At 44.3% G+C, this 27,131-nt stretch overlaps 1 protein-coding gene across 1 annotated transcript; it reads left to right on the top strand.

The window, feature by feature from the left end:
- The first annotated feature begins 11,397 nt into the window (after positions 1-11,397).
- TNNC1 (troponin C1, slow skeletal and cardiac type) lies at positions 11,398-26,787 on the top strand. Its single transcript, XM_065407805.1, has 6 exons — positions 11,398-11,487; positions 18,251-18,281; positions 19,878-20,024; positions 21,594-21,708; positions 23,395-23,531; positions 26,002-26,787. The coding sequence occupies exons 1-6, from the start codon at positions 11,464-11,466 to the stop codon at positions 26,031-26,033; spliced, it is 486 nt and encodes a 161-aa protein (XP_065263877.1). The 5' UTR covers positions 11,398-11,463; the 3' UTR covers positions 26,034-26,787.
- The last annotated feature ends 344 nt before the right edge of the window (positions 26,788-27,131 follow it).

The raw sequence follows: 27,131 nt of genomic DNA, 5'->3' as shown, positions 1-27,131 counted from the left end.
AATTTCCCTCTCCGTTACACCATTTAATGTCCATTGAAATTAACAGGGTTGAACTGATGTAACAGAGGAAAATTTGACCCTGAGTGTTTAACCTGCTTGAATAAATTCAAGAGCTCACAAAGGTCTGATCTTCTTAAGTGCTAGACACCCTTATCGGCAGTTGATTTGCAGGGAGAGGAGCACACTCAATATCTTACAGAAGGTGCTCAGCCCCTTGCCATATCAAGCCCTCCCTTGTGACTAGTGGGGAAAAAAAACTTTCTTACAAGCTCAGAGATTTACACTCCTTCTTCCCCTTTCTGATTTCCGTTTGTGTAACCAAAGACAGTCACTCTTAGAGCCACTGCCACAGTGTGTGAAGTGGACTATAGCTGCATCAAAAAATGTGTTGAAATCAGTACACAACACTCCCACCCCCCTCTCTTTAGATGCTTTTTATTAACAGACAAATGAGGTTATAGAAATGACAGTTATTGTACTACAGAAAGCCTGCTGCCCACAAGGTACTGCCTTCCATGATCTCCAGATTAAGTGAATTTCTGCTGTATTGATAATCAGGCAGATTGATGTTCTGTTTATCCCCAGAACAGCTACATTATGGACAAGCAGGAATGCAAGCATCCTCCATGCTGCTCCCTGGGGGTCACATCTAAAAGTTAGAGGGGGGTTCAGAAGCAGATGGCATTTGGGGCCCTCCCACAACTGCCAGAGCATGCATTTTGAAACAATCCCCAGGAACCAGCACTGCATTTTGATTGCCCACAAAAGGAGGGTGATGATCAAAATGGAGAGCAAACAGCCATGGAAGTCAGCAGGAGTTTTGCTTCCATGAGGACAGCAGGATCAGACTATATACTGAAAGTTTTTCTTTACTTGTATTACTAACAATGCTTCAGATTATTAAAAATGAAAGGATTCACATTTCCCCATCACTCCTGTTTGTTCAGGTTTTGTGGTTCATTCTGTCCGGACAGGGAACTAGTCTGGTTAATTTTACTTTGTATTTGTAGTCAGTTTCATCCTTTCCTCCACAATCCTCACAAAAAGTGAACTACAGCATTCTACAGTAATTGTGCAAAGCACTGCAATTTACAACACCACAATGATTAGAGACATTACTATGCCAGTGTTGTCTTTTTAAATAAGGGAAAGCTTTTGAGACTGATTTTCCAAAACAGCAGGTTAGTTTTTAAAGGGACACTGTCAAATAATTTCATTTTTAAAATGTGTTTCAAGGAGTTTCAGCTACTACATCTGCCTCTGTCCCCAGCAGCTTCTGTGGTTCACAGATTTTTTTGTTTCCATCATTGTAGCACCACAACACTTATTTACAATGAACAAATATTGGTGTATGTGTAACCCCTCCCCAATAGATGGGACTCCTTGAAATGCAGACCCCTGCCAACAGCAGCACTTCGGTCCTAGCAACTCACAGAAATCAGAAGGCTGGGTTGAGGAGGAGAAAGAATCACCTTTTCTTGGCAGCAAGCAAGAGGCAGGGGCAGTGAGGGGTGAAAGATTCTCCCTCCAGCTGTCGAGAGGAGGGAGGAGAAAAGAGAAGTTCTCTACTTGAAGCAGCCAAAAGGCAGCTTCCCCATCACAGCAATCAGGAGGCAGGGAGGGAAGAGAGCTTGATATGTATAAGACATCCATTTGCTAAGGACTATACAAAAAAGGGAGGCACAGGGCAGGACCTAGGAATAGATGGGAATCGCAGTGACCCTTTCTGGTCAGCCGGAGCTGGGGAGCTTTGTGACAGGCTTCTAACCAGGTCATGCTCCTGGTCCTTGCGCAAGGATAGGGAAGTAACTTTCCCTTCTGGCTAATAGGTTTTGGCCTCTGGGTATAAGGATTTCAGTACATTTTACAAGCCCTTTCCATAAGCCAGTCTAGGCCCTTATACTTTAAGAGGAGCATGCTATTTTTTTCTCTGTATAATTCCACATAAACAAACAGTGACTGCAGTTTTCATTCAGTGGAGACAAATACTAGTAATGGGCAAGCAGGGATTTTATTCACAGGGAACAGGCACTGTGCTGTTTACAGAAAGGGTTGGTGAGCAGAGAAAGACACCTTCCCTTCTGCCTTCTCAAAACACCATCGACTGAGATGTGTTACAGCTTTCCATCCTCCGCTCACCCTAATTAAATCACTGTTTCGCTTCTTGGAGGGCCTGATCAAAAGCCAAAGCCTTCCAAAGGCTTTGGACCAGGCACTAAAAATACTAAGAAGCATCCCAGAGGCTTTACATGGGGGAATGACTCATAGCAATCACCTCCCAGAGCGGCAGAAATTGAGCACGAACTGGGTCTCACGCTCAGAATAACACCCACTACGGGTTTGCTTCACAATGGACCTTCAAGGCTGTTGTGGGTGGGGTCATAAAGAGACTTACACATTAACTCCCTGAAATGAGTATGGCATTTTTCGGCACAGAATCCTATATTATCTGCCTGGGAAACAAAAATGGATAAAATAACATATCCAGATGTGAATAGAACTTTTCTGACAAAGAATTGTTATTGTATAGTATGCTATACTATTCATAACACCCAGATCGAACTACTACTCTGTATTGATTATAAAGCCCCTAATGACATTAGTTCAATCAAACTGTTAGCTAGAGAGAAGTGCAGTCGAGAGGTTAGAACAGGGGGACTGGAAGTCACGATTCCTGGGTTTTGTTCCCAGTTCATTGAATGCCCCTGGACAAATTGAGCTCTTTGTGCTTCAGTTTCCCTTAACATAGTGTATTCTTGAAAAGTGGCCATGACTCACAGCCACAAAGCACTTTGCTGTGTGCTGACCTTTGTGTGTCCAAAGTACTGAACCCCTACTAAGAGCAAATTCCAAAGGCTAATATGCTCTAAAAAGAAATGAAATAACCTTTTTCTTTTAATTTCTGTGTTGGGCTGATGCTGAGGAGAGGCTGGTTGTGTGTGGTGAACAGGTATAACAAGGCTAGCAGGAGCCCAAAGAACAGATAAGGCACAGGCAGCTGCACAACAAGTTTCTCCTCTGCCACTCTGGCAATGTGCATCCACCCTAACCTGGAAGGACTACTTCTTAAGGGAGTGTTCCTGTGGCCATTTGGTCCTTGGCCTCCCTGCGACCACTAGCAAGGCTGCCAATTAATGCTAATGGATTAGAGATGGTCAAAATATTTGCACAAAATATCCTCTTCCCCCTCCCCCACCCCCATGGAAAAGTGACCTTTTTGCAAATTATTGTTAGCATTAACCAAAGGTTCCTTTTTGGTTACATTTTTGGTGGTATTTTTGGTAATTTTTTTGGTATGAAAACTTCTCAGTTACTGGAAGCCATAGAATCATAGAATCATAGAATATCAGGGTTGGAAGGGACCTCAGGAGGTCATCTAGTCCAACCCCCTGCTCAAAGCAGGACCAATTCCCAACTAAATCATCCCAGCCAGGGCTTTGTCACGCCGGGCCTTAAAAACCTCCAAGGAAGGAGACTCCACCACCTCCCTAGGTAACGCATTCCAGTGCTTCACCACCCTCCTAGTGAAATAGTGTTTCCTAATATCCAACCTAGACCTCCCCCACTGCAACTTGAGACCATTGCTCCTTGTTCTGTCATCTGCCACCATTGAGAACAGCCGAGTTCCATCCTCTTTGGAACCCCCCTTCAGGTAGTTGAAGGCTGCTATCAAATCCCCCCTCATTCTTCTCTTCTGGAGACTAAACAATCCCAGTTCCCTCAGCCTCTCCTCATAAGTCATGTGCTCCAGACCCCTAATCATTTTTGTTGCCCTTCGCTGGACTCTTTCCAATTTTTCCACATCCTTCTTGTAGTGTGGGGCCCAAAACTGGACACAGTACTCCAGATGAGGCCTCACCAATGTCGAATAAAGGGGAACGATCACGTCCCTCGATCTGCTGGCAATGCCCCTACTTATACAGCCCAAAATGCCGTTAGCCTTCTTGGCAACAAGAGCACACTGTTGACTCATATCCAGCTTCTCGTCCACTGTGACCCCTAGGTCCTTTTCTGCAGAACTGCTACCTAGCCATTCGGTCCCTAGTCTGTAGCTGTGCATGGGATTCTTCCGTCCTAAGTGCAGGACTCTGCACTTGTCCTTGTTGAACCTCATCAGGTTTCTTTTGGCCCAGTCCTCTAATTTGTCTAGGTCCCTCTGTATCCGATCCCTACCCTCTAGTGTATCTACCACGCCTCTTAGGGTATGTCTACACTACGAGAGTAGTTCGATTTTAGTTAAATCGAATATGTGGAATCGATATTACAAAGTCGAACGTGTGTGTCCACACTAAGGACAGTAATTCGACTTTGTCAGTCCACACTAACGGGGCAAGCGTCGACATTGGAAGCGGTGCACTGTGGGCAGCTATCCCACAGTTCCCGCAGTCCCCGCTGCCCATTGGAATTCTGGGTCGAGCCGCCATTGCCTTCTGGGTAAAAAAATGTGTCGAGGGTGGTTTTGGGTAACTGTCGTCATCCAACCGTCACTCCCGCCCTCCCTCCCTGAAAGCGCCGGCGGGAAATCAGTTCGCGCACTTTTCTGGTCAGTGACAGCGCGGACGCCACAGCACTGCGAGCATGGATCCCGCTGTGACCATCGCTGCAGTTGTGGCCGTTGTCAACGCATCGCAGCTCATCATCGACCTTTCACTGAGGCAGATAGAGAGAAATCAGGCGAGGAGGCTACGGCACCGGGGTGAGGACCTGAACTCCGAGAGTAGCACACGCCTGTCTGAAACCACGACACCCAGTGCCGAGGACATCACGGTGGCAATGGGTCTTGTGGATACTGTGGAACGGCGATTCTGGGCCCGTGAAACAAGCACGGACTAGTGGGACCGCATAGTGCTTCAGGTCTGGGATGAATCCCAGTGGCTGCGAAACTTTCGCATGCGGAAGGGGACTTTCCTCGAACTTTGTGAGTTGCTGTCCCCTGCCCTGAAGCGCAAGGACACCCGGATGCGAGCAGCCCTGACTGTCCAGAAGCGAGTGGCCATAGCCCTCTGGAAGCTTGCAACGCCGGACAGCTACCGGTCAGTCGCGAACCAGTTTGGCGTGGGCAAGTCTACCGTGGGGGTTGTTGTCATGCAAGTAGCCAAGGCAATCGTGAAGGTACTGCTGTCAAAGGTAGTGACCCTGGGAAACGCGCAGGCCATCATAGATGGCTTCGCCGCGATGGGATTCCCAAACTGCGGTGGGGCTATAGATGGGACTCACATCCCTATCCTGGGACCGGACCACCAGGCCAGCCAGTACATCAACCGAAAGGGCTACTTTTCAATGGTGCTGCAAGCACTGGTGGACCATAAGGGACGTTTTACTAACATCAACGTTGGATGGCCGGGCAAGGTTCATGACGCTCGCGTGTTCAGGAACTCTGGTCTGTTTAGAAGGCTGCAGGAAGGTATTTACTTCCCGGACCACAAAATAACTCTTGGGGATGTGGAGATGCCTACAGTGATCCTCGGGGACCCAGCCTACCCGCTAATGCCCTGGCTCATGAAGCCCTATACTGGCGCCCTGGACACAGAAAAAGAACTGTTCAACTACCGGCTCAGCAAGTGCAGAATGGTGGTGGAGTGTGCTTTTGGCCGTCTCAAGGGGAGATGGAGAAGCTTACTGACTCGCTGTGATCTCAGCGAAACCAATATCCCCATTGTTATTGCAGCTTGCTGTGTGCTCCACAATCTCTGTGAGAGCAAGGGGGAGACCTTTATGGTGGGGTGGGAGGTTGAGGCAAATCGCCTGGCTGCTGATTACTCCCAGCCAGACAGCCGGGAGATTAGAAGAGCCCAGCGGGACGCACTGTGCATCCGGGAGGCTTTGAAAGACAGTTTCCAGACTGAGCAGGGTCACCAGTGAATTTTAAGTTTGTGGACTCAGAACCTGAACTTGCCACCGTTTCTTTACCCAGTTACCGTTGACTATCCTCTCCAGTTACATACCCCCTTCACCCCCTTCCCAAAAAATAAAATCTGTTCTGTTTTGTTAATGAACACCGTTGTCTTTACTACTGTTTTCGCGGGAATGTTTTAAACCTGGGACGCAGACTGTGGCGGGGTGCGGGTTTAGTGTTGTGATGCAAATGATGCTTCTAAACTCCAGGAATGACGGGTTCCGCAGTGGTGGACTGGTTGTTTCAACAGAGCCTGCCAGCCCTCCTGGGCGGGACAGCGTGTATGTGTCGGCTATGTGACTGTCTGGCAGGGGGAGGAGGGTTACAGCTCCCCTGCTGCGGGGCTCTGTGATGCATTAGATCTGTAACTGCCCTCCCCCGCCACAAAGTCACAGAGCAAACCCCCCCCCCCCCACAGAACATGAAAACCACCTCCCAGATTGAACAGGGTCACTAGTCACTGCACTGGGTATGTGTCCTGATCCTGGACCTGACCCCGCCTCTGTACCCTGGTAAAGGTGACTGTCCTGTCCAATTACCATGCCCCTTCCCCTCGTTCAGACAGACTCTCCTCCAAAATAAAATCATGGAAACAGTAATTAACAGAAACGAATATTTTATTATGAACCAGACATGAAACGTGGGGGTTGAAACTTGCACGGGGGCTTCTGTGAGGTGTGTAGGAAAGGACTTTTAAAATTTTGGGGAATGAGAGCCTTCTAGTGCTAGAGCAGTCTGCAGGGGTTGACTGAAAGTTTTAACGGCCCTTGCCGCCCCTCCTTCTTTGTACTTTGGGTGAGGGGGGTGTGGGACTTGGTGGCGGGGGAGGGCGGTTAGAGATAGACTGCAGCGGGGCTCTGTCCTCCTGCCTCCGGTCTTGCAGAACATCCACAAGGCGCCGGAGCGTGTCCGTTTGCTCCCTCAGAAGTCCAAGCAGCTTTTCAGTAGCCTGCTGGTCCTCCTGACGCCACCTCTCCTCCCGTTCCATGACTGCTTGGTGCATTTGGGACAAGTTCTCCCTCCACTGTGTCTGCTGGGCTGCCTGGGCTCGGGAGCAGCTCATTAGTTCTGAGAACATGTCCTCCCGCGTCTTCTTCTTCCTCCTCCTAATCTGCGCTAGCCTCTGGGAGTGTGCTGACAGGCTGGGTTGGGAGACAGTCGCAGATGTGTCTGTGTGAATGGGAAAAATGGAGTGAATTCCTGAGACAGATAAATGAAGTTGTGTACAAAGAACCTAGTCTTTCTCTGTGAACAAGACCATGCACTGCATCTCTCACATGCGCACTCAGGACAAGGTCGAATTTTCGGCCATCGCCTTCAGTGCCTGGGGTCCTGCAGTGGTCTTGCAGTTATCTGAGAAGCGTGGCAGGACACCTGAACTTCTGTAGCGTGCAATCATGGTAAGCCGTAGACTTCTGGCTGCTTAAAACTGTACTAGTAGCACTGGCCTCCTTTCACATTGAAAGCAATGCCAGTCTCTGCTGCCAGCAATCAGGACAGCATGAACTATGCCCCTGTCCCACCCCCTCGCGGCTGTTCCAGGGAAAGATCCCTGTATGCTGCCCCTCTCCCTCCACCGCGTGGCTGTAAAGCAGTCCCAATACTAACATTCCCCTCCCTAATTCAAAGCAGGGCGTAATGAGCGACATCACCCTGCTGAGGATCTCGGAGTCCCAGAGGGAAAGGATGTTTCGAGAAAGCCTTCAGAAACCAGGGCCGTTTGCCGCTATGCTCTGCAGGGCAATGATACCAGAGTATCTGATGGTGTCGTGGCGCGGTAACGTGTCCTACCACGGAGGGCCCACTAAGATCGCCCTACCCAGGAACCTGATGAACAGGCTGGAAATGTACCTTCATGAGACCTACGAGGAGTTCTCCTATGAGGATTTCGCCTCCATCCCCGGCCATATTGACCGGATTTTCGCGTAGGTGCACTGGGACTAAAGAGTGGAGCGTCTTGGGCAGCATAATCATGACTTACCGGACATTGTAAAAAAAATTTTAAATACTTGGGACTAAATTGTGAAGAGCCTAAGGCAGACAAATCATGAAAAACCCTTTGTTACTATTGTAAATATTCCAGTTTTTTTGCAGATAATTGTTTACATGTTTAAGCACTTTAATAAACAGCCATTGTTAATATTATAAATATTTCAGTTCTTGTAAAAATAAATGTTTAGATATTTAAAGCACTTACTGCTTGATCCTTCCCCTGATTCTGTCTCCGGGGTAAGGGATGGGGACGGTTGGTAGGGGATCTCGGTAAGGGTGATGAAGAGATCCTGGCTGTCGGGGAAATCAGCGGTGCCAGCGCTGTCGACTGCCTCGTCCTCCTCATCTCCTTCTTCATCTTCCCCGTCCGCTAACATGTCCGACGAGGAACCTGCCGCGGACAATATCCCATCCTCAGAGTCCACGGTCAGTGGTGGGGTAGTGGTGGCGGACGCACCTAGGATGGAATGCAGTGCCTCGTAGAAACGGGATGTGTGGGGATGGGATCCGGAACGTCCGTTTGCCTCTTTGGTTTTTTGGTAGCCTTGTCTCAGCTCCTTGATTTTCACGCGGCACTGCGTTGCATCCCGGCTGTATCCTCTCTCTGCCATGGCTTTAGAGATCTTCTCGTAGATCTTTGCATTCCGTCTTTTGGAGCGCAGCTCTGAAAGCACGGACTCATCGCCCCACACAGCGATGAGATCCAAGACTTCCCGATCAGTCCATGCTGGGGCCCTCCTTCTATTAGATTGCACGGCCATCTCTGCTGGAGAGCTCTGCATCGTTGCCAGTGCTGCTGAGCTCGCCACGCTGTCCAAACAGGGAATGAGATTCAAACTGCCCAGACAGGAAAAGGAATTCAAATTTTCCCGGGGCTTTTCCTGTGTGGCTGATCAGAGCATCCGAGCTCGGACTGCTGTCCAGAGCGTCAACAGAGTGGTGCACTGTGGGATAGCTCCCGGAGCTATTACCGTCGATTTCCATCCACACCTAGCCTAATTCGATATGGCCATTTCGAATTTAGCGCTACTCCTCTCGTTTTGGAGGAGTACAGAAGTCGAATTTAAGAGAGCTCTATGTCGAACTAAATAGCTTCGTGGTGTGGACGGGTGCAGGGTTAATTCGATTTAACGGCGCTAAATTCGACATAAACTCCTAGTGTAGACCAGGCCTTAGTTTAGTGTCATCGGCAAACTTGCTGAGAGTGCAGTCCACACCATCCTCCAGATCATTAATAAAGATATTAAACAAAACTGGCCCCAGGACCGACCCTTGGGGCACTCCGCTTGAAACCGGCTGCCAACTAGACATGGAGCCATTGATCACTACCCGTTGAGCCCGACGATCTAGCCAGCTTTCTATCCACCTTACAGTCCATTCATCCAGCCCATACTTCTTTAACTTGGCAGCAAGAATACTGTGGGAGACCGTATCAAAAGCTTTGCTAAAGTCAAGGAATAACACATCCACTGCTTTCCCCTCATCCACAGAGCCAGTTATCTCATCATAGAAAGCAATTAGGTTACTCAGGCACGACTTCCCCTTGGTGAATCCATGCTGACTGTTCCTGATCACTTTCCTCTCCTCTAAGTGTTTCATAATTGATTCCTTGAGGACCTGCTCCATGATTTTTCCAGGGACTGAGGTGAGGCTGACTGGCCTGTAGTTCCCCGGATCCTCCTTCTTCCCTTTTTTAACGATGGGCACTACATTAGCCTTTTTCCAGTCATCCGGGACCTCCCCCGATCGCCATGAGTTTTCAAAAATAATGGCTAATGGCTCTGCAATCTCATCCGCCAACTCCTTTAGCACCCTCGGATGCAGCGCATCCGACCATCTTTTCTTTCTGAAAACCACGTGGTCAGTAAATGAAAAATAGTCAATTTCAGTAAATAATATCACATCATTTTTTTGGAGAAAAACAGAAAACAGGTTCATTTCCATGCCTGCAAAACAGAAAAAAATAAAACTTTGAAAACTGTTTGCAAAATCATTTTCCTATTTTTTGACCAGTGCCAATGTGGATACCTGTCCAAAGGGAACTGGACAGAGGCCACTAAACTCATTTCACATAGACCCCCTTTAGCCTCATTTTCAGAGGTGCAGAGCCCCCAAAACTTGCAATTAAGTGGGTGCTCAGCACTTCTGGAAATTAGGCCATTAATGATCATTACTGACCTGAGCTTTACATCATGTTACCAGTCCTCAGAGCCATCCACTCCCCCACAGAACATCCCTTTTCTCAATAGGGCAGAGATAGCGGTTGCTTTTGGTATTGGCTAATTTGTAAAACAGTCCACGAAACACACTGGTGTCACATTTGGCTGACTTCTTTTGCTACTTTTTCTTGCTGTCTGCATTTGGACACAAGAGGGAGCCCTGGTTTAGTGAAGGAAAACTACCTCGCCAGGGATTCCATATTTGTAGATTAAGATCTTTAACAATGTGCCAAACACTTTTCATGTATTTATTTATGCATATAGTACAATTAATGATAATAAGTTTATTCCTGCTGAGCCAGATTCTGCTCTCAGCTGCACTGGAGTAAATCCAGAGTAAATTCATCAACTTCAATGGATTTGCACCAGTATAACCGAGGGCAGGATTTGGGCCCACATTTGTGAGTGAATAGGGAGTTGTGAAGTCACTCGTGAGCATCACCAAGGTAACTGAGAATTTAAAATACAATAAAACAATAGTGGCACTTAATAGCCTTTTCTTTAACATCTCTCAAGGTGTTTTACAAAGGTGGCTAGATATTAAATATCTCCATTCTGCAGACAGAGAAACCGAGCCACTAAGAGGTTAGGTGACTTGCTTAAGGTCACTCAGTGAGTCAGTGGCAGAGTTGTAGATGAACCCCAATGGCCCATTGTATTATGTCCCTGATAGCTGTGCAATGAGATAGAAATAGTACAAACTGAAGTGACAGCCTTTTCTGCTTACTCATTTTCTGAAGAGGAGAAATGTATATAAATTGCTCATTGGAAGCTATTCCACTTGTTTGTCCTCTATAAAAAAATAAAGCAGAGATAGGTCCAAGCCACAGAGCTTGGATTCTGATCCAAACTATTCCAGGTATTGGGAGTGTTTGGATCGAGGGTTTGGGTCCAACCTGTTATAAAGAAAGGGGCTAGCTTCCAAACAGATGCCCAATATTTAGTTCCGGACACCCTTCTGTTTTCACTGACTTTAAAGGGAAGTTTGCCAGGGAATTCCAGAGGATCAGACCCATAGCCTGACACAAATATTTGCCAGTATTCACTTAATGTATTAAGCTTACTGAGTTCAATGAGAGCTGGATCGGGCCCTTGGAATGCCAGCTGTCGGTCTCGCACAGTGCCCCTTCCCTCCCCTCTTCACAGGGGTGAGGAATTCTCACTTGGAGTGGGTATCATTGATAGATATATATTAGATTGCTGATGTGGTGAGCAGCGGCCCCTGAGTGACACATTTAGGGCTGACACCTTGCTATATTAGCAGGGATAGAAGGAGGGGACAGCTGACAGAGACTTGAAGTTTGTCTCTGTACTGTTTGCCCTCTCTGTCCAGCTCCTGACCAGCAGTAACTAACCATGGATGATATTTACAAGGCAGCAGTGAGTAATATGTTTAAACTTACCTTGATCTGGGGGTGCCTTTGTTGTATTAGAAAGATGTTTCAAAGAGTTTTTGCTGATCTCCTAAAGCCACAATAAGGCACAGCAATGATTGTCTTTACACTATGAGTACTTAATGTAACAATGAAATGCACTTAGGAATGTTAGTTGTAGTGAGGTACCTTCTAGTTGAGAACATAGAATTTTTCATGCAATGGCAATTCTAAATATGTAATGTTCTTCTTGTAAGCAGATTTTTCTAAAAATAAGCTGCTAAATTATTTGTAATAAGTCTTTCTCTGATTCTGTGTTGTGAAATAAAGAGATGGCATGTAAGTGTAATTTTAAATATATTTTGAAAAATCTACTGAAGTATCAGGTATGGTTACTGCTTTATCCAGGACTTGACAGATCAACTGTTTCAATGGGGGAACTGAAGAGAATTTGAATAAGCTGAAACTGAAGCATTGTTATTTTTGTGTATTAAAATTCTGCCATTTCCAAGCTTCTTCCCTAGCTGAATGTTTTTCTGCAAAATATATTTTGAAAACCCCTTTTGATAAAGGCTTAGGAAATAAGTGATCTGATTTGCAATTTCTCTTTCCTTGTTCTTGATATCTACACTGCAAAAAAATATAATGTAAAACATAGTGGTTGTGCTTTCTAAAGAAGACAAGAGAAAGCAGTTTTGCCTTCAACCATTGCATATCAAGCTTACTGTATAAACCCAAACTATTTTGTCTTCCCCCAGTAAAGATGCAGCATTATTTTGTACCTTAAATAGCTGATGATATGGAGGCAGAACAACATGAGAGCGGTATCTTTCTGGAATCTGTATTGCACGAATCCCTTTACCCTGAATTCCGTGTTACCAGGTTCTGTAAATGACTCTTGTGATTGGTTACAGGGTTATATATGGTGTTGCAGATAGTTAACAATTGATTAGGTTGGTATTCACATTTCTATCAAGAGCATAAAGATAAATCAAATGTGGATATTTCTTTCAAAATTCCAAGATGTCCTAAAGGAACAGGGATCATGGTTGACACATGGCAACAAAACAAGTTGTTCTTCATATTAGACTAATCTATGACATGCACCGAGCTGGGACTCCATTCTACAGACTACAGTCCTCTTGGGTTCAGTGAGCCAAAAGTCCAGGTCTTCAAAAAGAATGAAATAAAAAAAGTGACCTATAGAAGTAAACAAAATTCACGTCTCTGCAATTGGCTCTTTATTAGACTCATGCTCCATAATGTTTAGAGGCATCACACACATTGTTATGAAGAAATGTTGAAACATTTTGAAAGCCAGCAATGCTAACAATTAGCCAAATGGATCTGTCAGTCAGGCGGATGGAATGCATTCTCTAGCACAAAGGAAGAATTAGAGTCAAGAGACGGATAGAGGAAGGTTTCCCATGCACAACTTTCAGCCTCTTTCATACCTCTCAACCTGCTAAACCCCATACAGGTCAAAGACCCAGAAAACCAAATTAATCCCTAATCTAACTCCATGGATTTCAATGGAGTTTGAGTTTAGCTCAAAAAAGGGCCACAAATACAAAAAATTCCATCCCCCATAACCAACAAACTTCTTACTCCAAGCCTAGCGTTCTATAGCCAAGCAAGAGAGAGGACCAGAAGACTCTGTGAAGTCCAGTAGAGACTTTGCTGTGCCAATTTTTTTAGCTTGGAGCACATTCAGATACTATGTTGATGAGAACCAGTAAAAAACTGTAATGTAGATAGATGAAGTGGGATTCTTGTCTTGAGCAGGTTAATATAGCTGCATTTGTATTGTAATTAATTTACAAAGGCTAAGTAATATTGGGTTGGGGCACACACGTGGTTCTAAAATGCAGTACAACTGAGTGTAAAGGATATTTCCTTGGACCATTCCGTAAAAAAAGATCCTAAATATATGTACTCTAAGAAAATATTAAACTGGAAGAAATCTAGAGAGTAACTAAAGCAAGGCAAAGTTGATTGGCTCACTGCTTATGTATCATGACAGCATCCTCAGCATTTACACACTGAGGCAGTAATGAAAGAAGTCAACCCCCAAAACAAGAAGATACAGAGACTAAAAGAAAAAGACCATGAATAGATCATGTGGTCTTGGGGAGATCATAAACCACTTGAATTTCACCTCATGGTTTATTATCTTATTGATCTTCCTAGCATTATTGTTACCCAGCATTTAATTTATGTACAGTACATTCCTATATATATAAATTTATGCACACAAAGAAAGGCACTAGTTAAAGAGGGTTAGCTTGATTCAAAGGAATTGACCATTTGTGGTTTGTTGCAAGTTGATGGCACATTTTAATAAAGCATTGAATTAGTTTCCACCAATTTCTCTAAATGCACCAACAGAGTCCAGTGGATTTTCATTTTCACTCATGTCTAGATAAGGTTATACAAATGCAGAGCTATTTTGGTAACGCTTTCAAACTCCACTGAACCGTGCTAAGAACAGTGCCAAGGACAAGTGTCCAGATAAAAGGGCCCAAGGATAAATACCAATGCCATTCAGTTCCTGGGAACAATCAGAAGGTTTATCTTTATCTCCAGCACCTCAATCATTGGGGCTTATAAATAGCTAACATGCCAAAAGAGTTGAGTTACATGGAAGGCACAAAAGTGGCAATAGGTATGTATTTACTGGGAACAGCTCATACCTTCGGAGTCCCCAACTATCCTATTTTACTGCCAAAACAATGGAAGAGCAGCCTGCAGCTGCTTGCCTTCCATCATGGATGGATGGACAAAAGGGTTCAGATTTCGTGATGCAATGCTGAAGAAGAATCCTGCTGCTATTGTTATCTGCATCTGATATGGATGGATCAGTTTCCCTGGTCTGTCCTCTGCATGTGTGGTTTGTTAAAAGTCAACATTTCTCAGTAAGAAATGCTGGTCATTTTTGCCTCTGCCCTCACAACAGGCTTGGCAGTTTTCTAGCAGAAATTTGCAAGGCTATTATCAACAAAGGCCCAAGGCTGAAATAGCAGACAGGCTGCTGCAGCTTCAGATTAAGGGGCATTGATAAAGCTCTGTCAGGGCTCAAGACTGGAATTAAGATCGTGATACAGCTCAGGAACAGAGTGTATTGGCAACACTGGGGATATAGGACTAAGAACCTAGGGAAGCTGCTGGTAATGACTGTGGTTCATTGCCCTTATGTTATGGGCTGGTAAAGTGGTTGCAGATTTGGGTCCCATTTACATAGACTGATTTCAGAAAGAGGGTAGGGAAATGTTGTTAGAGCAGGACCAAAGGCAGAACCCTGTAAGCATCAAAATAGAGCTGCCTAGTGACAGAGGAGTGTGGGTGGCGACAAGAAGTAGCAGTTGGATAGCTGCTGGAGGAAAGGAACCAGGAAGGTGCTGAAAGCGCCACCAAATTCTGCAGGCCAGTTGAATAGGATGTTATGGTCTGTGGTATTAAATGAAACATTAAGATCAGGAAGGAATGAACTGAGAGGGGGAAGTAGGTTCAGATAAGAGGAGATGTGCTAACATTGTCCAGACCAGTGGTTCTCAACCTTTCCAGACTACTGCACCCCTTTCAAGACTTTGATTTGTCTTGCGTGCCCCAAATTTCACTCACTTAAAAACAACTTGCTTACAAAATCAGACATAAAAATACCAAAGTGTCACAGCACAGTGGTACTGAAAAATTGCTGACTTTCTCATTTTTACCATATAATTATAAAATAATTGATTGGAATATAAATAGTGTACTTACATTTCAGTGCAATATCTGAACCTATTTTTCACTTATGAGCCTTGTCTGAAGCTGAAGCCCTGCCACCAGGGGCTGAAGCACGTAACTTAGCTTCATGGGGCCCTGGGCAATTGCCCTGCTTGCCACCGTCTAATGCCGGCCCTGCACTTGCGATCCCCCAAACCCATCCCATGACCCCTCTGGAGGCTGCAACCCCCAAGCTGAGAGACACTAATCTACATGACTTGAATACCCCCTGGAGACCTCTGAGAACCTCCAGGGGTACACATACCCCTGGTTGAGAACCACTGGTCCAGACCACTAGCATATGACTCAACTACACAATCCTATTTGCTGTTCATGATTAGTTAAGTTCATGGAGGATAGGTCCATCAATGGCTACTAGCCAGCATGGACAGGGATGGTGTCCCTAGCATCTGTTTGCCAAAAGCTGGGAATGGGCGACAGAGAATGGATCACACAATGATTACCTGTTCTGTTCATTCCCTCTGGGGCACCTGGCATTGGCCACTGTCAGAAGACAGGATACTGGGCTAGATGGACCTTTGGTCTAACGTTCTTATGTTCTGTTCCTGTAGATGTATCTTATTAATTCAAATTTACACTAAGCCCCCAATATTTGTTTGCTCTTGATAACCAGGGAAGGAGATGGAAATTATTTTACAGTCCAGTATTAGTTCACTACTTGACTAGAGGAACCCATTTACATATGATGCATAGCAGGCATGCAGGGAAAAGCCACTACCCCTATATAAGGCAGAGTAGGGTGCTCCTGCAACCTGCAAAGGCCATGGGTATGTAGAGTTTGGGGATTGGACCAAGGGCATGACAGGCCAGCTCCACTGGTTCTGGGATTACCCATGGACTTCAATAGACTGTGGAAGGGCTGCGGAGTTGCCCTCCGCTCTGTCCATAGATCCAGGTGTCCATTCCCACCAGAGCACAAAGCCTACTTAATCAAGGACTTGGCAGGGTAAATTTTACACTAAGATTTTTCACACTAAACTGTAGTAATGCTGTTTCATTTTGTTACCCTTATTTAATTCTTCTTCAGACTCTGTATTACCTCCACTTTTCAGCACACTTTTAGAGCACCAATTACTTAAGACTAGAACAGAAAATGGAAGAACAGAAGTCTCTCTGTTCTTCTGATAATCAAAGCAATGCAATAAAACCAGGAAACCTAACACAGTCCCATTATACTTGAAGGGACCAATCCTGTTCCCATTGAAATCATCTGGGACCAGGCCCTAAAATTCTCATCTTGTAGTTCTCCAAGGGAGCTGAACAGCAGGAGACATGTCAAAAAACAACAGCCCCTTGATACTTCATCCAAAATCAGAATTTATAAAAGGTGAATCTTAATGAAGGTTGTCCCATAATTAGTGGGATAGATAGTTCAGTAGATTCATACATTCTAAAGGGGAAAAGCTGGACCGGCTCTAGGCACCTCCTTTTTTTTTTGCTTCGGCAGTTGCGCTCTCGGAGGTTTTTTTTTGTTTGTTGTTGCTTGGGGCGGCAAAAAACCTAGAGCCCGCCCTGGCGAAAGGGGTCTATTATGATCATGTAGTCAGACCTCCTGCATAGCACAGGCCATAGGACCTCACCTAGCAATTTCTACATGAAACCCAACAATCTGATGCCACACTAGAACATCTTTTAGAGAGACATCCAGTCTTGGTGTAAAGACTCTCAGTGATAGAATTAACCACACAGTTGCATTGTTGCTCTGAAGACAAGGAGATCGTTGATCGATGTTTGGTCACTGGGTTGATGGCATTAGTTGTTATTTCTCACTTAACAGAGTGGACCACATGAAGGCTGCCATTTTCCACTCCTGAAGAAGGTAGCCACCAAGACGAAGACCTGGTCAACCTGGTCCAGAAACTGGCATGCACAATCTGGGGGGCGGGGGGTGGGCGGCATCAGCATCTTTCTCTACTCCTTAACTGAGTACTGTGCACTGGTATGGACCAGAAGTAGCTACAGTTAACTTGTTGATGTTCAACTAAACACTGCAATGCGGTGCATCACTGGAACCCTCAAGTTGATCCCAACATCATGGCTACCCGTGCTCTCACATATCGCTCGCCCATCCATTTGCCGTGATGCTGCAACCCTCCAGGAAGTCTAGCAAATCGAGGAAAAGTAAAGTCTTCCCATCCACCAGGACCTCAAAGACATCCCTCAGCACTGCTTGAAGTCACACAAGTCCTTTTGGATCCATGTGCTTACCCTCCGACAATGTGACTTCAATCCTGATGAAGCTTGGAAAGCTGAATGGAGTTCACAAGAAGTCACAAACAAACAACTTGTGAAAGACCAAATGCAGAAGATCCAGGGCTTCAGTCTTCTGCAAAGCTTATGGGCAACCTTAAGTCGCACCTGCACAAACCATTGCAGCTGCAGGTACCTGATTAACAAATGGAAAATTAAAAACTCTCCAGTGTGTGACTGTGGTCACCCAGAACAGACCATGGAACATATAATGACTCAGTGTCCAATTCCCAAATACGAAGGAGGCATCACAGTGACGCTCTGCACTACTCCTGATGCAATTATCTGGCTTAAGCTAACTGTAAAATTATAATTGTTGCTCTACATCTACATCAGCCATACGAAGAATCACCACACAGTAGCTCTCAAGTGTGACAAATGCTCCTCTCACTCAGTCCCCCAACTTTGCTGCCCTGACTATCTAAAAGCCAATCATGCCACATGCCTGAGACTCATACTCTGGTTAAAAATAATGTTAACTCCAGAAGAGTGTAAAATATTTAAAAAAGAGGAACAGAATAATGCAATATACCAAAAAAAAAAAAAAAGGGACTGTGTCAAAACTATCTAGGTAAAAGACCCCCTTACTCCACAAGAAGGGCTGTTGTGAAGATTAGTTGAGGGTTGTGAAGCATTTTGAACAAATAGTGTGCAATATAAGTGGTATTATCAATTAATGATAATGATTAAGTTTAATAAAAATGAATTTCTCTCTCTTTTTATTTTCATCACAGGTTGAGCAGTTGACAGAAGAACAGAAAAATGGTACGTGTGTCTTTACTCTGACACCATTGTAAACAAAAGATACTCCCTGTAATGGATAGTCAATCTGCCATCAACCCATGATGTTAGCCTGTGGCTTGAACAGGCCAGCTCAGGTCAACAATTGCTGCCACAAGAGAAAAACCACACCTCCAGCTGCCAAAGTACAATGCAAAGCAAATGACTTCTCATCCCCAAGTTTAGGAAAAGGGCTAAGAGGCTGGCAGTGGAATTGCTACAATAATGTTTCATGGTATTTCTGGTCTTAATGCTCTTTGGGGCAAGCACAGGATCTTTTTGTGTGTCCGACCAACATCTAGCAGAGTGGTTTTCAAACTTTTTAGGCTGCGTACCCCTTTCCAAATAATGTAGTCTACCACGTACCCCCATCTGACATAGGGTCATAATATACCTATGATTAGTTTGCCAGGTCTTGCTAAATAAACTGCGTTGTCGGCTATTACAGGCTTTTCCGTGTGTACCCCTGATGAGAGCTCGCATACCCTAGTTTGAAAACCAATGGAGTTCTGTGCTGAACAGGGGCCTCTGGGCAGTTATATGCCAAAAGTCTTGGATAATAATAAGGAAAGGGAGTACCAGAAATCCTGTTACAAAGCCTGTTCTCGTGAGAGTTCCAGCCCAATTTTGTAGAGCTAAGATGTTTGGAAAGTTCAGTGGTGGGGAAGTTGGAACCGGGGCTGTTCTAGCTGTAGGTAAACTAGGCAGCTGCCTTGAGGGGCAGATTTCTGGGGGCAGCACAGAGATTTCTGGGATAAGTGATTTTTTTTTAAATGCTCATGCTTGTCTACACTGTGCCGCAGGTAGTTTACAGGGGTGCGAACTGCAAAGCTCTCTAACATATAGAGCTCTAATGGCCCCATCTAGACCCTGCTGGAATGAAGAGGTAGTGAGTTTGTGCTGATGTAGTCCTGTGTCAAGAGGACTATGTTAACATGCACTAGGTGCCCGTTAGTTCATGCCAGAAGGTCTATACAGGGCAGTTACAGTGCAACACATATACAGTGCTCTATAATTCACACCCCCATAGACCCGTCTGTGGCAGGAAGTGGGGGCAGCACACTGAAGCTTTGCATAGGGCAGCAGAGTGTCTTGAGCAGCCTCTGGTTGGAACTTCTGGGTACTTATCCAAACTTTGAGCCATTAAGCTCTGTCTACTCTAGACTCTCCAACTAGGGTGAACAGACAGCAAGTTTGAAAAATCAGGACAGGAGGTGGCGGGTAATAAGGGCTATATAAGAAAAAGCCCCAAATATCGTGACTGTCCCTATAAAATCGGGACATCTGGTCACCCTATCTCCACCTGTACTTTACAATGGCTGACAAAGAATCTCTCAGTTCTTCCACTGGGGTTGATCACACTGTGTTAAATTGGGTGTTGAGTGGAGCTTACCCCAGCAGGATGACTGATTTCACACGAGTGCAGGGGAGGTGGAGGAAATTAATTTTGACTTCCATTGACACAGCTAAAAAGTCTTCTGCAGACACACCATTGAAGTTTGTCCAGTTTTGGATCACCACAGCAATGAAACTCCCACTGATTTCCTGTGTGCTAACTCCATTTCTCCTTTTCCTCTCTAGAATTCAAGGCCGCCTTTGACATCTTTGTCCTGGGTGCTGAGGACGGATGCATCAGCACGAAGGAACTGGGGAAGGTGATGAGAATGCTGGGGCAGAATCCAACCCCTGAGGAGCTGCAGGAGATGATAGATGAGGTGGATGAAGATGGTGAGCTATTCTCTTAAATCCTCTAGGTGTCTCAGTGCACTGCAAAGCATTTACAGGGGGCCAGAATCACAGTGGTTATTAGCTGGACCTTAAATACTGTGCAGTCAGGCTTTGAAGGCACAAGAAGAAAGAAAACAGAGTGCACTCTACTTCCACCAGAGAAAGTAGATCAGTATCGCAAGCACCAGGAATGTTGAGACACCTTGGAAACAACCAAACTCTGGTAGTTTTTACCTGTTCCTTCGTACTTCTGGAGTCAGACAAACTGAGTAACCACACTGGTTAATGCAGGTGGATCACTTCTGGTAATACTGTAGACACGGACATTCTGTGTGGAGTGAACAGTAAAGATACAATGCCATTTTGAATTGGCCACAAGGCCCTTGGCCACAATTCCATCTCTGTAATGGCTTTGCAGCATGCTGTGCACCAGTTGGATGCCACTACCCACTGCATAAATCGGTGCACTGCAGAGCTATTGTGGGCACATATGGCCCAATCCTGCAAGTTGAACTATGCAGGTGGACCGCTCCACCCTTGTGGAACTCTAACAGAACTCAATGGATGCAGAGCTCTGCCTGTCTGGAATAAGTTGCAAGACTGGGACCGTAGGTTATAAAATGCTAAAGCTGAGATTTTCAAAGGGCCCCAGACACCCCCTGAGTTTCAATGAATGCTTAAGTGTCTTAGATGCCTTTGAATATTCCAGTGTAACAGATGGAAGGCACTAAAAATATTACTACTGTAACGGATGCAAAGAGATTTCTCAAACCTTTTTTAAGAGACCACAGGTGCTCAGATACTATAGTGATGAGGGCAGTATAAGGATGCATATAGAAGAGGACACGTCAAAGATTATAGGTTGAAAATTTGATCCAACATTTTTTTTCTTCTGTGCTTGCAAATTCCATGGAATTATAGATGTGCAGATTTTTAATCCCAAAACAAATTCTTCAGCGTGCGGACATGTACACGCACAACAATATACCCACAAACAACTCCACAATAACAAACTAGCATATGCAGATTGGCGGGAAACAATCTAGGAAAGAAACTGATAAAGATTTCAGTTCCAAGCTTCCAAAAGCTTGTTAAACACAAAAGCAAGAAAATTTATGCTAAGAATTAAGGAAAATATCTCACCGGTGTCATTTAAACAACAAATGATAACATACCATCAGCATAAAAAATATAGTGTTTGATTCTCCACTGTCTTGCACCTTCCATAGTAATTTACATCTGTGCAACGAGGGTGTCAAATGCTACCAGATCAGAATTTTCCACACATTTACACCAGTGGTTGTGTTTTATATTCAATTTGCACTTGTTTAAATGAATACATAAGGTGCAAATCAATGGTGAATCCATCCCATAATCTGTTACCCACTCCTTAGTGCTACTAACATGAAGTCTGTGGCTGGATTACTAAATAAAAGATTAATCTCTGTTTTATGTATATGCCTGTTTGTCAAAAACAAAAAACAAAAAACAAAAAACCAAGAAAAACCCCCACAGAAGATTGCCTTCTAGATTGTAGTGTAATCTAAACCTTGTTTATTTCACCTTCAGGCAGCGGCACTGTAGACTTTGATGAGTTCTTAGTTATGATGGTCCGATGTATGAAAGATGACAGCAAAGGAAAATCAGAAGAGGAACTCTCAGATCTCTTCAGAATGTTTGATAAGTAAGAGACTGGAATGTAATACACTAAAACAAGAAACGACACTGCTAGATATTATTGTTAGAAGAAAAGGAACAGGCTGACCCAGAGGTGGATTTGAGTATTGGCTTCTTTATTGCAATACTTGTTCCCCTCGACCCAATTGTCGAGTAAGCACTGGATTAGTTACAGCACACTCTTTTTATTTAAGTTAGTATGTAAATGCCTACATCCAGTACAACACCCCAAAAATCTTTATTAAGTAATAAAAACACCCATACAATTAGTATACCCACCCCTATCTTTTATTCACAGCATTACACATGTTATACAGGCATTTTAACCTTGAAAATACATTTCTTTGCAGCAATTTGTTGCTGCAAATTTCCTTAATCAACAGTTCTCAGGAGAGGGAGGAAGGGGCCATGAGCAGTTCTCAGGGGAGGGAGGAAGGGACCATGACTCAGGGCTCGCTTGTGTAGCTGGGAAAGAAGGGAGGGGGAGATAACACTTCTTTTACACAACTACATTTTTTTTAGACAACTACATTTTTTATGCAGCTGCAAGGCTTATCAATTCTCAACAAGCAACAGGGAAGGGAAACGAATGGAAACTTATTTATAAAATGAAGAAGTACTGCTTGTCTGTGCCTTCCTTCCCTAATGCCATGTCAGCATACCAGCAGCTTCCCAGGTTTTTACTTAACCCTAACATCTCCCAACAATTATATTGCTGCTGAACATGTCCCCATAGTTACAATGGAGTTGAGTTTTGTGCTGAAAGCAGCAACCAACCACTTTGTGATATCTGAAGAACACAAAATGACAACACTTATTCTTTGAGAACAGAATTAATTTTCTGAGAATTTTCAAGTAAAGCCATTCATCAGTTTATAAATTAAAATTCATTTAAAAACGGCTCCTTTTAGAAAGTTAGCTCTGTGTCAGACCCTTTTTGTTACAAGTAATATTAACTCTTAACTTTCCCATAGTTAAGACTCATTGAAATCTTGTGCATGGGCTCTATTTGAAGAAATTAGGTTGTAATTAATTTGATGATTCCTGTATCTAATTGTTAGAATGATAGATTATAGGCTGAGCTTGCTCAGACATTGCCTATCTACACAAAAATTGCCAGAGACGTGAATCTTGAGTAGATCTGGTGCCACAAGTAGTTTTGAAAAAGAAATATATAATATTAAGGGCTGTCTTTTGATATTACTTTTCAGAAGTTAACATTTCCCCTTCAGCAGAAGTTGGTGCGTAAAAATGTCTCCTCCAGGGAAAATCAAAGAATTTCCCTCTTTCAAAATGGACCAAAGCACATGCTTCAGCAGTTTGCTGAATCAAATCTTCATCACTTGCAAAAGACTTTTACTTCTCCATGTACTATTTGTCCATGAAGACCATCCCTTAATTCACTAGCAGAAGCAAATAGTTACTATTCTCTGCTTTCTTTGTCTCAGGAGGCACACAAATCCTGTAAGGTTACTCCAATAGAGACCTGCAGAAAGGGGAGAGTTGGTGTCCGCTCATTTATTTATCCTACCAATTCATGACAGGAAACCCAAGACAATGAGTCACTAAAGGGCAATTCGCTGATAAAAAACAGATTGGAGACCAAATGGAAGTGATGTAACATGGGGTGCGGTTGTCCATCCATTTACAGTATTTTTGGTTTTTATCTTTGAGCCATTCTGTCGTTGCACAGAAATGCTGATGGATACATTGATCTTGACGAACTAAAGATCATGCTACAGGCTACAGGAGAGACCATCACCGAAGATGACATAGAGGAACTGATGAAGGATGGAGACAAAAACAATGATGGCAAGATTGACTATGATGGTAGGTGTGTTTTTGTGCATAATTTGGTTAAAAGTAAAAATGGGATATCCATTGTCCTCAGGAACTCAGAACCTTAACAAAAGATGTAAGTAGTATATATTAGAGATGGGCCTAAGACTCACAATTCAGATCCAGGTTTTAATTCCCACAAAGTTTGAGAGTGGTCAGGTATGGGATTAGGATTTGGTCTTTCATAGAGGTATGAGCCAGCTTCAAAATTAGGCAGGCTGCAGACCTAGGTACAGATTTACACCCCCTGCCTCCAATATTGAAGGATGTTCAGACACAGGTATTGGTTTCCACCCACTACAGAGGCAATGAACCGGTGCAAAACCAAGATCTGGATCCAATCTCTCCAAATTCCAGAAGGTTTGGTTCAGGCTCTGAAACATGGCATTTAATAGTCCCACGCTTTCAGAATAGCTTCTAAATATGTACGTGCAATATTTGGGGAGAACAAACATTTGAATTTGCTTGCACGAGTGCTGCTTTGGTTGGTGAGAGGTATTGAAAGTGCCCCCTTAGCTCACATAGATATGGTTCATTATGTATACAAAGTTGCAAGTACAAATTTGAAGAGTTGGCTGGGTTTTTCCCTAGACCATACAAAGAATGATATTGATAAAGATTCTGCTTTATAACTGCCTATGCCACTTTTGTATTATTATTATTGCCAGAACTTCCTAGGGAAGGCGTGATGTGTGTATAGACCCCACACAGGTTTCAGAGTAGCAGCCGTGTTAGTCTGTATCCGCAAAAATAACAGGAGTACTTGTGGCACCTTAGAGACTAACAAATTTATTAGAGCATAAGCTTTCGTGGGCTACAACCCACTTCTTCGGATGCATATAGAGTGAACCATATATAGACCCCACACAGCAGCAAGACACAGAATGAAGAGAGTAATCACTGCCCTTGCTGTGGGCTCAATGGCTTGTAAGCAAACAGCTGGGATAAAAAGCTGCAACCCAGACAGAGCAGGGTGGCTGCTAGAGAGGCTGGGAGCCATCATAGGGAAGCTCCACAGCATCAGATGAGGCAAAGCTGCCCAGAGAGATCAACTTCCAGGCAGAAGGGTGCCATACGGAAGAGGCCCACAAAGACTGTAGGTAGAAAGCAGCCCAGGAACTAAACAAATGCCCCTGACTGCCTAATACAGATTTCCTGGGCTGGGACCCAGAGGAGAGGGTGAGCTTGGAGGGAAGGGGCAGGGACTGCTGAAGCCTCAGATTTGGACTGGCAGCCCTAACATAAGACTGTTGGACTTTATTTCAGTTTTTGCTTCCTTTGTTCCTTCCCTGGTGAAGAAGGGAGAGAGGGATACTGGGCCCCAGGCCTAGTGGCGGGAGGCCCCTTACCACCCCAGAAGGGGAGAGATTCCAATGACCCAGACAAAGGGTCTGGAGCTGTAAAGAGAGGCCAAGTGCTATAGGCCACATTTCAGAATACCAAAAGGGAAACTGAGGCAAGGCTGCCATTATCAAACTCTTGGCCATAGGGGGTGCATTAAAGGGCTAGAGACCTGACAACAGGGGGTTAGTGGCCAAATTCTCTTCTCCGTTACACACAAACAACACAACTGACTTCATAGTGGGGAGCCTTGGATGGTACCTTCTTCAGAGAAATATAATTACGTAGGCCCTGATCCTGAAACTGACTCCATGCAAGTGGACTCCTGTGCCCCCACAGAACCCCAGTGACTTCAAAGGGCTCTATGCAGGCACCTGGACTCACCTGAATGCACCAAGCTGCAGGATCAGAGCTTTCATCATACCTACACAGGCATCAGTCTCCAGCACAATCCATGCTCTGGAGTCATCATCACTGTCAGAAACTGAAAATAAAACTATTACACGCACATGAGAGCTTGTCAAAAACATTTTGTCAGAATTTTAAAATTTCAGCCATTCAATGAAGCTGGTTTAAAAAAAAATAAATTAAAAAAAGGGTTGGGTTTTAACTTTTGTCAAAATTTCTAAAATTCGCGACCAGCTCCAGTGAATATGATTTTTTTAAAAAAATGGGAGCTGCAGTTTCAAATTTGTATGCACAGGGCATTTTTAGAAAGTTGTTGCTCCGAACGTTAGATACCTTGAGCTACAGCCTCATCTGATGTAAACTGGCATCTATCTATTGATTTCAGCGAGGCTATGCTGATTTATAAGGTGAAATTTGATCACTTGTCTACTAAGCCCAGACTCCAGCTAGTAAGCCTCCTCTAAGTCTTTCTGTACTGCAGGTCTTTCACTGTGCTGAATCACTTTAGTGACACTTCCAGGAAGAGTAACAAACCCCTCCATGACTGGAGCAAAGCTAGCTATGTTGTTAGGCATTTGGAATTATGAAGGGGCGAAAACAGGTGAGAGAAGAAGGGTGATTCTGGAGATACCCAGAAAGAGTGCGAAGTGCTACACACTGACTTTCCGATTGTCATCTAAAATACACGTCTTTAATTTCCCTTGCTTGGCAGAATTCCTGGAGTTCATGAAGGGAGTTGAATAAATCTGAAACACGACGTGCAGCCTCGACTTTTAAAGCCCTCTGATTCCTCATCTCATCTATGTGGTTGCGTCCGCTTGGCTGCTAGCGTGAAGACTAAGTGCTGAACAGGGTGGCCATCAGAAGACTACACTCTGTTTGTTATTAAGTGCCTCAGATGGTCATTCCATGGATATTTAAGTAAGAGACCTAATAATTATCAAAGATGTTGCTCCTTTGAACAATAGCAAATGTGAGAGAGCCAAGTCTTGAGTCCCTTGACACACTCTGGAGCAGATAACATAGTGAACATATCATTAAGTCTGTAAAGAATGTTTTTCCTATAGTCTAGTAAGAACCTATCAGCTGTAAAAAGCAAAACCAGTGACTGCCAGCAGACTGTGCCAGCAGGGCACAGAACTCACATGTAACCCCTTTATGAGTTGCTCAATCCCTGCATACTTCTTACAGCTACACATTGAATCAGGCATTTAGAGCAAATTCCTGTTCCTAGTGAAGTTGTTAGGAGTTTGCCATTGGATTTGATGCTACCATGATTTGGCCCCCAGCGCTCGATGGGTTGAATCACATCACTTAGAAAATATTATAGTGAAACAATTAGCATTTGAACCTTCAATTGAATGATGATTTGAGACACTTAAACTGTCACTGAACATTCAGACAATCTCTACTCTTCCTCCACCTCCAACCATTGATTTAAAGTGCAATGTAAACGGGCAATGTGTACAGAAATAAGATTCCTTTTTGAAATGCTAATAAAATAATTCATAAACTAGAATAATTATTTCATTCCTGTTTGTTTCACAGAAGCAATTTATAGTTGCAGCTGTAAGACCAGCAAAAGGAACTCCCAGATGAAAGACGCTCAGTGAAGTGTCAGGTTTGAATAAAACCACACAGTGTTGGGAGAGAGGGGGGGCAGGGACAGGTATCTAAGGAGAAAGCTTTTCACTTCCCTCAAAATAACCTATTCATAATCTCCATTACTGAGTGCAGATAACACTGAGATTGTGCCACGAGTGGTCATGGTACTTTACGAACATTGAGTAAGGCATATCCACGGCCCTGAGAAGCTTTTGATTAGAGCTGGGCAAAATTTTT

The sequence above is a fragment of the Emys orbicularis genome, chromosome 7 (assembly GCF_028017835.1).
Source record: "Emys orbicularis isolate rEmyOrb1 chromosome 7, rEmyOrb1.hap1, whole genome shotgun sequence".
Classification (NCBI taxonomy): domain Eukaryota; kingdom Metazoa; phylum Chordata; order Testudines; family Emydidae; genus Emys; species Emys orbicularis.
This window is presented reverse-complemented; position numbering and strand designations above follow the sequence as displayed.

Coding starts and splice junctions, on each gene's coding strand:
- TNNC1 (XM_065407805.1), top strand. CDS start 11,464: ATGGATGATATTTACAAGGCAGCA. Junction 11,488..18,250: donor ATGATATTTACAAGGCAGCA/GTGAGTAATATG, acceptor TTTTCATCACAG/GTTGAGCAGTTGACAGAAGA. Junction 20,025..21,593: donor AGATGAGGTGGATGAAGATG/GTGAGCTATTCT, acceptor TTTCACCTTCAG/GCAGCGGCACTGTAGACTTT.